Genomic DNA, 9,708 nt, shown 5'->3' with positions numbered 1-9,708 from the left:
ACTTTGAAGTTTGTCTGCATCTTTGATGGAGTTATGGACTTGTGTTATCATGATTCTCGATGCTAAATTTCTTTTTTATGATTTATTATTTATCAGTACAGTTCGCAATAGTTATTTTTCATCAAATTCTTACTTGAAACGAAAATCAGTCATAAATATTGAAATATCAACGCATTTAAATTGCTATTGGTAATTGAGCCAGTTTGTATTTCCACTACCACAGTCGTTTTGCCAAGGGAAAAATTTCTTCCTTTTACTTGGTGTACATTTAAGAAACCAGATTAGAACGGCTGTGATGGGAAATAAAGACAAACAAATAGGTTCCAACTATGCTTTTGGAACATACAGTACTGAAATTATGACAATTTTCATTCAAAAAACAAAACACCAGTCATCCAAAATTTGAAAGTAACTAGCTAGATATGATTTATATTGATTTATTACAGTAATGAAATTAAGACAATTTTCATTGAAAGAACCCAGCAGTCATCCTGTTTTTGAAATCCTTTCCACAATTGTTTCAAAGCCTTACACTGCAACCCCTAGGCAATTGAATATTCCCGCTGTACATCTGAATCAGATTTGCTGAAAAATCGAGAAATATTTTGCAGGAAGTAAAATTCAAATAAAACTTCCACCGAGGAATTTCAATTCATTGATCATATAGTGGTTTCAAAATTGTACAGTACTATGAGCTGTACACTATTTACAAATTTCATATCAAAGAATTAAAAATATATACATAAAATCATGCAGTAAAGGCAAAGTCCCCTTTACAAGGCCGTGATAGGTTATATATGTCTATATACAAATCTGTCAAAGGTTGCCTCTCGTCCAGACTCATAGGAAGTCAACATTCATGTCAGCAACAAATTGCTTCACCGATTCCAAAAGTGGTGATGCAAAGACAAACTATAAAAACCGGTTATTTACTTTGATAAAAGTGTATGTGCTTTCTTTGAAGAGGACTCTAATGAAGATTTTTTCCGAGACTGCAATCTGTGAATATATTGTAAGATTCGCTCCTTATTAGTGTCAATAAGTGAAAATGGCGGGTTCAGCGGAAGGTTCTCTGCTTCTCCCACAATAAATGAAAGTAGAAGCATCGCTTTTGAGTAAGATGCAGCAGCCCTATCTCTGTTCTCCATATATTCATCTACCTAGAAAAATGGCAAAACAAAAAAGTAAAAAAACTATTCAGGCAATTACTGATTAATTTGTAATAATGACCTCTTTATGTCTATGCCCCTGAGGAGGACTAGAATATTGGGAAAATAAATTTAAAATGAACAATATTGGACTACTTACACAACCACTTGTCCCGATTAGGAGAGCCTTTTGGAATATAATTTCCATTGCATCTGGCATCTCAGATGCCCCTGCAATATATATTTGGAGTACATAATTAAGATAAATTCTTTAGATGATATGAAAAGATTAAGCTCAGAAACAAAGAAGTCTTACCATCCATATTTTGAATATGACATGATAGTTTCTCAGCACGATCAACCGCAACAATAAACTCATGTTTGGCCCACAGGGAGATAGATGCAGGATCACTGAAATTTATTTTCTGTTCTGTAGTCTGTGGTAAGTCCACTTCACTGGCAGATATGGACTCATTAGCTGAACTGCTTCCAGGAAACTCACTCTTAGCAATGGAGGCCAGCCAAGAACTACAAATTTCTAGAGCCTTCTTCCATATAGCCAAAACCACCAACTCAACTGCAAGCGACTCTAGAAACAGTCCTTTATTATACTGCACCAAATAACCGTTAAAATTAGCTGACAAAATGAGATGGGGAAATGCAGTGACAGAAAGATATATTGGGAATAAGCGAGTATGCCACATTTTTTTTCATTGAAATGGTTTGACACAACCCCCAGAATTTAACATCTGATAATAGAAAAAATATAGACAGATTAAGCATCCAGCCAATAGTATTAGTATACTACCAAGTAGTATACACCCACCATACTTTAGCAAGCCACAGAAAACAAAAGAATCCAGTTGGAAATTACAAATTAATTAGGTAAAAGAATTCTTTCAACACAGCTGGTTTATCAACGTGCAATGCAACATGGAATATAACACCCTATGACACAGAAAAGAACAGAAGAAAAAAAAATGCAAAGGAACAAAAAACTCTAGTTAGATGGGATGTTGGGAACAAAGTCAACGATGATAATTTACGCATTCATTTAAAATTTTAAAACTAATCAATAAAATATTAACACAATGACCTTTGGTTTACCAGACACAAACTTACCTTTTCTTGTGAAAGTTCAGCAAGGATATACACATACTGATGCAAAAACTCTAATCTGTTTGAAGGGTGTAATGAGGAAATTCCCTGCTCTTCCCTTGAGGCAGCAAATTCACAGGATGCCACACATGCCTCAAGTTTCCTACTATTTAAATTTTCTAATCCTTCAGTGGAGGAAGAGGACAGACCCTTTGTTTGATTTGCAACTCCAATCACCAGGTTAGACCTCTTTGACGGAAACATGGAGATCCTGCGTGAATTATCTTGCACAGATGCCTCATAGTAGTCAGAGAATGCCTCCAATGAAGCAAAATGGGAATTGACAAGGACATAATCTTTCTCAATGGACTCCATTAAACGGGAAACTGAGTAGAAAAGCAAGGATTAGAAATTGAAAAGAAAATAACAGGTGAGAAACAATGCAAAAATTACTACACAGTAATCACTAATCAGAGACTAAACCTCGAGGTTGGTTTGGCAAATGAGCACCAGCATCAACAGTCTTCCCCAGATTATCACTTGCAATAGTTGGAGTTGACACTTTAACACTCTCAGTGCCAGCAGTAATCTTGCCATCTTTTCTTTGCAATGGCATTGTTTCATTGACAGCTGAACTGACTACAGCTGGATCATCTATAGATGACTCAACATGATACTTAGAATGTGATTGAGACATCTTCTTGGAGGCAGAGCCACCTAATTGATGAACTGTCACTCTTTCTGATAGATGAAATTGAAGCTGCTCAACATTCATGGTGGGCCTATATATTATGAATTACAAGATATAACTCAAATAGCTACGACATGGAAAGAAAATGCCACAGGGATACATGATCTTAAGAAAAAAAGAAATTAAAAAAGATTATGACCTGGGTTCCTGTAGGAAACTGTGATTGAAGAATGCCTTGAATGTTAATCTCTCATCTGCATATTACAAGTCTAACTTTACAGAAGCTCTCTAAATAAGTTCTAACTGTTATAAAAAATTATATGTACGATAATTTCAACCTCAGACTCATCCCCCCTTTACACATTCACAAAGCAGTACAGCAGAATAAACATACTCAAATGTCCATGACATATAGTTGCAATAAATACCTGGATTTCGACGTAAAAGATTTCTGCAAAGATCCAAGCAATCAGAATGTAGCTCATTTAATGCCTCTGATGGAAAGTGCAGTTCAGTAGATGCCAAAATATTTTGAAAAAGCTGCAACCAAAAATGATGTTTTAGGGAAAAGAAAGATACATAACTTATTTACCAAAAAGAGAGAGAACCAAAGATACATAATTATCATCTACCCTATTTAAAAAGGATAAAAAAAAAAAATATTATTGTTTAGCCTCTTCAAAACCTGCAATTGACTATTTCCATCAAATGGTGGCCTCCCAATAACTAGTTGATACAATATTGCCCCAACACTCCATAAATCAGCCTGCATCCATAATAATATGGCTTTATAGTTTTACAATGAAAACGGGAACAGATATGAGTAATTACAATTTGATCTAAGTTCTCTTTTATCACCTTGGCATCATACTTTTGATTTTCAATTATCTCTGGAGCCATGTAATAGGGTGAACCACATAGTGTATCAGCCAATCCCTGGGGTGTTAGAGACCTAATACAACAATACATCAGGAAACTACCAAATGCAAGAAATACAAAACTTTTTTCTATTATCTTATTGTTCAACCAGATTGAAGATAAAAATTACCAAACATGACAGGCCATTTGAATATTTTTCATATAAAACTAAAAGAGATATTACATACTACATAGAGCTGATATCAAGTAAGCATCTACAAGCAATGACATTGCTTATAAGGTGGCCTAGTGTCAAGTAAATCAGTTTATTAACTACTAATGCTATGAACTATACTACCCAATGAGCAAGAAATAACATGTTCACCGAAAAAGGAAAAAAAAAAGCAAGTAAAAAGTCAATCCAGCTTATACAGCAATAAAGGGGAAAAAATTGTTTGCGTTATTGAATGTCCCGAGATGTCATCCTACCTTGCAAAACCAAAATCCCCTATTTTCATAACCGGTGTAGCTGCAGTCGTTGCCAATAGTAAATTCTGCATGTTTAGGGGGAAATAATCAAAGACATAATGAATGAATTACTATGGATGCAATAATAACTAAAAGAATTAATGGGTTCAAAAGGAGTTAATTATACCAATTTATAATTTAAAACAAAGTGATATCATCATTTCTAAAAAGAGTGGTTCCAAAAGTTGAGGGTCATCCAAACTTTATAAAATGGAAATCTTGTAACTAATTTATTCTTCCAGTACTCCAGTAACTTAGCAATTTACCAGCAAACATCCCCCCTCTCCAGATGGAAAAAAAATAGCGTGAAAGGTTATTACTAAGAAGTCCTTCTACTTGCATGCACTTTTATACACTATCTGGGTAAAGAAGAAACAGAATTTCCCAACAAGATGCAATCATTGACAGTGACAATTAATTAAAACTACCAATTCAAACAAATAAGTGCCATGAAAAGTTTATAACCTCACAAAATACACTCAGATACCTGTGGTTTTAAGTCTCTATGAATGAGGTTCTTTTCTTGAAGTACCTGCAACCCAGCAGCTACAAGAACAGCCACATTAAAAACAATCGAAATTTACATATCACAAACCAATTCGCATAAGAAATTCAGCACATAGAATAGCAAGGCACAGGATGAAAGAGAGTAGCCAAGTTTGAAAGAGCAAAACTACCTAACTAACCATTCACTAAACACAAAAGAATTGGAAAAACCTAATTTAATCAGTAAACATTAAAATAATTGGTAACAACATACCTACAAAATAATTAGTAAACAACCAAAAATTACCAAATTAATCCACACCAAAAGATGGAAACTAGCACATAGGTTTCAGAAATATAAAATTCACTCCACTCCATAGAAAACAACAAGCGATTGAAGTGAAGTGCACTCACTGACCCAATTGCCTCATGAAATGGCGTGCAACGGGCTCAGAAACTCTGCCATAGCGATGAATGTAAGCAGCGAGGTCCCCACCAGCACAATACTCCAAAACAAGGTAAATCCTGTCATTGGTCTTAAACCACAACAACAACAAAAAGTAAAAACCATTACTTTATTTTTAATTCTCCACAAATATCCTCCTTTATAAATAATAAAACTCCAAACATTATGAACACCTTTTCTAATACAAATTTGAACCTCCATTGATACAAAATCATGACCTATCTATGTAAGCAACTAACTAAGAAACGTTACCTGAATTGTCTCGAAGAGTCGAATGATGTTGGGGTGATTGATGGTGCTGAGGATAGAAATCTCTTTGAGAAGATTTTCTCTGACTTTGGGACTGAGTTGTCTCTTATCAATCTCCTTAACCGCAACCTCCAAACCCGAAATTCGATGCCTTGAACGCCACACCACCGCGAACGAACCCGACCCGATTCGAGGACCCACTATGTAATCCCCGATCACCATCGAACCCCCCAACTCCATCATCACCCAAAACTATTTACTCAAAGAGAACACCTATGAACTCATACCCACCACGGAATCGCTCCAAAAATTCCAACTTTGAACAGAAGGGTGTGGGGAAACGACGCTGCGAAGTGGAGTGAGTGAGAGTGGAAGAAGGAACATCCACTTTGCTATTTATCTCTCTCTCTCTCTTTGTTTCACCAACAAATGTTGCTTTATTTCTTTCTTTCAGATATTTATTTATTTGTTTCTGTTAAGAGTTAAGAATTTATTTGATTGGATTTGATTTGATTTGATTTCAGGTTGGAAATTGCTTTGCTTGCTACCTTCTAGTTCTAGAAGTGTTAGGCTAACGGCAAAAGACTTGATAGGTTTTGTTATTATTTGGTCATTTCCAAGAATATTGAAAATATGCCATAATTTTCTCTTTTGAACGGTTGAATTAAGTGGCAAGATAATGTTATCGATTGCCTTTTATGATCTTAGTCTTAGATCCGTTTTCATTTTTCACTACTATTCCCTAAGATATCCCTCCAATTATTAAACAAAAATATTTTTAAACAAAAGAATAATAATTTATTTATCTTCTCTATATATAAATTAAAAATATTATGAATATGAGCATTTTTAGAAATTATTATTTAACTTATCAAGTGTTTTTTCTTAGCTTCTATCAACGAAGATACTTTTAGAGACTTTTTAATTTTAATATTTTTTAATCAATTAATTTTTTATTTTTAAATTAAATTCAATATCTCAAAAGAAATTATCAATATTTAAAAATAAATTTATATTATGATATAAATTATTTATTATAAATTTAAAATATAATTTATATGATAAATATTTATTTATTATAAATTTTAGTTATATTAGTGAAAAAAAAGATATTTCATGACTGTGTATTTTGTTTTAAAAATGATAAAAATAAATAAAATTAAATAGGCTTAAATATGTTTTTAGTCCCTCAAATTTAAGAAAAATTTATTTTTGGTCCCTCAAATTTAAAACTGTTGTTTTTAGTCCCTGTAATTTTTAAAAATCTTGTTTTACTCCCTTAAATCACCAATAACATATTTGAAAATGACTAATTAAGACAGTTATGCAATATTAACCGGATTTAATGTGATATTTTCACTAATAGGGACATGAATAGGTAGATTTTATGCAATAATGTTTGATAAATTTTTTAACAAAATTTGAATATAAGGACTAAAATAAGATTTTTTGAAATTACAAGGACTAAAAACAACGATTTTAAATTTAAGGGACCAAAAATATATTTACCCTAAATTTGAGGGACTAAAAACATATTTAAGCCAATTAAATATATCTAAGTGTAAAAATTAGAGAGTTTGAACAATCTTGAATAGATATTTTGCAAGTAGGAAAAGTTTTTAAAAATAAATTTTTGGATAATTAGAAGAAGAAAAAAATAAAATATATGAAAAATCGTATCACTTATAAATAAAATAAAATTTGTCATATTTTATAAGAAAAATGTTAAAATACTTTTTTAGGTCTCTACAATTTTACGTATTTTATCTTTTAATTCGCATACTTATTTTTTTAATCCTTTTTAGTCACTATAATTTAAGATAGATCTTTTTAGTTCTTATATTTGTAATTTTTTAATCCTTTTTATCTCTATTTTTGTTTTTTTTTTATAATGTTATCTCTTTTGTGTTCACGTGGTAAAGATTTTTAATTTTGTGAGAATAAAAAAAGGATGTCTCAATAATGGACATCACAAGTAACAGTATAAAAGAGGCACAAAGTTTCAAGATACCTAATTTAAAGTAATTATAGCAAAATAAATTTGACATCAAGTATACAAAAGTTAAATTGATACATCTATCATATTAATACAAAAGAGACAATATTACAAAAAAAAAATAACAACAACGGCTAAAAAGATTAAAAATTACAAGTATAAGGATTAAAAAAATCTATCTTAAACTATAGAGACTACAAAGGATTGAAAAGGATAAGTATAGAGACTAAAAATGTCTATTTTAAACTATAAGAACTAAAAAGTAAAGTGAAATTACAATGACTAAAAATGTATTTTAACTATAACATTATATGTTTTATTTAATGATTGTTGGATTATTGATTTAATTGGTTGTTGTAACTAGTTGCATAGTGTGTGAGACTCTAAGGATTTAGAAATTCTAATAAGTTTAATCGTTTAGGAGTTTGTCTAAGTAGAGGTTATGTTTGGCCTGTTAGAAGAAGATGTATAAGATTTTCTTTAAAACTTGAGCTTCATAAGTTTATTTCTTAAAAAACTTAGAAAAAGAGTCTAAAGAGAGGAACTTTGAACCATAACTGACCTTACTTCCTTTTGATTCCATAATTGACCTCTGGTCCCTTCCCAAGGATGAGTGGAGTTGTAAAGCTTAGATTCAAGTTTGGAGAGTTTCGAATCAAAATTCCTACGTGTTGTGCGAAGCTTCTTGGAAGAGCTTATTTTCTTCTTCCTCCTTCCCTTTTTCTCTCGGATTTAGAGGTAAGGGAAGCTACAACTTGAATTTTTTTGGATTGTCTAAGTAGTATGTTGTTTGATTCCATGAAATTGTGGTTGCGTGGATGATTTGAATTTTTATTCTTGTGTTGTGGGGTTTTAAGGTTCTTAAGCATGTTGGGAAGATTTTGGTGAGTTGTGATCATTTCTTGGTTGCATGTTGTTATAGTGGTTGGAATTGAGTTGCTTTGTTTTATGCAGGTATGTTTACTACCATTGCATGCTTATATTTTATAATTTTTGGATGAAGAAGGCCGAATTCGTGATTTTTCCAAGTGTATAAATCACCATCGCATTATGCACAACTTCAAGGCATTGGGTGTAATGCAAGTCAAAGGTTCTCTACTTCATTGACACTAGATGCAGGATTGGTAGCCTTGGGCGTGAGTTAGAGAAGAGCTCTCTGACTTGGTCATGTCGGACATGAGTTGAATGACATCGAGTTTGGATGCCTTTGGAGCTCTTTAACTTGGTGACTTTGGGCCCCAAGTTGAGTGGCGCCAGACATGATCAAGACAGAGGTTTTATGCCTAGATGACACCTGGTGCTAGTGTAATGACATCAATCATGAGTTAAGTAGAGACTTTTTGCCTAAATGAGGTCGAGAATGGATTTGGCCACACCAAGCATGATTTCCATAAAGACTCTCTACCTCATTCATGCTAGGCGTGGCCAAACTAGAGACTCTACCTCAATGACGTTAGGCATGAGGAGAATAGCACCAGGTGTAGGTTGCCTAATGAAAATGTGTTGAATTATTGACCAAGTGTTGAACATTTATGTGATAGTTGAATCCCTCACATGTTATATGTTGATATATGATGATAATTTTTTATAATTGATCTAGGATAAAGTATATTGATGATTGAACTATTGAGAGTTGTAAATTGAGTTGTATGTTGAAATGCTAAGGTGGTTGTGTTAAGAATACTTAAGGCATTATGTTGAGTTATGTTGATTAACTTAAGACTAGAGGAAAGATTGTTTTAAAAGTTGAATATCTCAGTGTGAGGATATTTTGTTATGGTTCTCTACAAGTAAAGTTGTTGAAAATCCTTCTTAGGAAATTGACTCTTAAAGCAAACTATTGAGTCTTTTATAGAATCTTAGTTGATGGGTATGGGGGCAAGGTTGAGTCATACTATCTATAAGTGACCATAATATAAGGATTAGGTCGAATTATATTGATTATAAAGCAACAAAAAAATGTTGATTCGTATGGGGGCCAGGTTGAATCATATGTGTATAAAGCGACCAAACTAAGCAAGGTACAAGGTTAAGAGCTATAGTCCCTAACTAAGTACTGAAAGGGGTGTAGTATTTGGAGGGTAGTAAATGAACTAATCTCATAGAAGGTTTAGTTATGCATGTTAAGGTCGTGGTAGGCTCACACCTAAAATATTTCACCCTAATAGGAATATTAGATTTTCCTAAT

At 32.7% G+C, this 9,708-nt stretch overlaps 1 protein-coding gene across 1 annotated transcript; it reads right to left on the bottom strand.

Annotated features, from left to right (window-relative positions):
* Window positions 1–620: 620 nt before the first annotated feature.
* On the bottom strand, window positions 621–5,940 carry LOC109800242 (Protein kinase superfamily protein). The gene is made up of 13 exons (XM_020361010.3): window positions 5,528–5,940; window positions 5,228–5,345; window positions 4,811–4,869; window positions 4,285–4,349; window positions 3,796–3,889; window positions 3,623–3,703; window positions 3,366–3,477; window positions 3,137–3,191; window positions 2,730–3,028; window positions 2,271–2,632; window positions 1,465–1,759; window positions 1,309–1,379; window positions 621–1,160 (listed from the first exon to the last, which is right to left on the bottom strand). The coding sequence occupies exons 1-13, from the start codon at window positions 5,765–5,767 to the stop codon at window positions 930–932; spliced, it is 2,082 nt and encodes a 693-aa protein (XP_020216599.1). The 5' UTR covers window positions 5,768–5,940; the 3' UTR covers window positions 621–929.
* Window positions 5,941–9,708: the final 3,768 nt, after the last annotated feature.

This window comes from Cajanus cajan, chromosome 5 (assembly GCF_000230855.2).
Source record: "Cajanus cajan strain Asha chromosome 5, NIPB_CcT2T_4, whole genome shotgun sequence".
In the NCBI taxonomy this organism is placed as follows: Eukaryota; Viridiplantae; Streptophyta; class Magnoliopsida; order Fabales; family Fabaceae; genus Cajanus; species Cajanus cajan.
Note: the sequence above shows the minus strand (reverse complement) of the source record. Positions and strands in the feature narration are given on the sequence as shown.

Coding starts and splice junctions, on each gene's coding strand:
- LOC109800242 (XM_020361010.3), bottom strand. CDS start 5,767: ATGATGGAGTTGGGGGGTTCGATGGTGATCGGGGATTACATAGTGGGT. Junction 5,346..5,527: donor GACTCTTCGAGACAATTCAG/GTAACGTTTCTT, acceptor TTGTGGTTTAAG/ACCAATGACAGGATTTACCT. Junction 1,380..1,464: donor TCATATTCAAAATATGGATG/GTAAGACTTCTT, acceptor TATATATTGCAG/GGGCATCTGAGATGCCAGAT.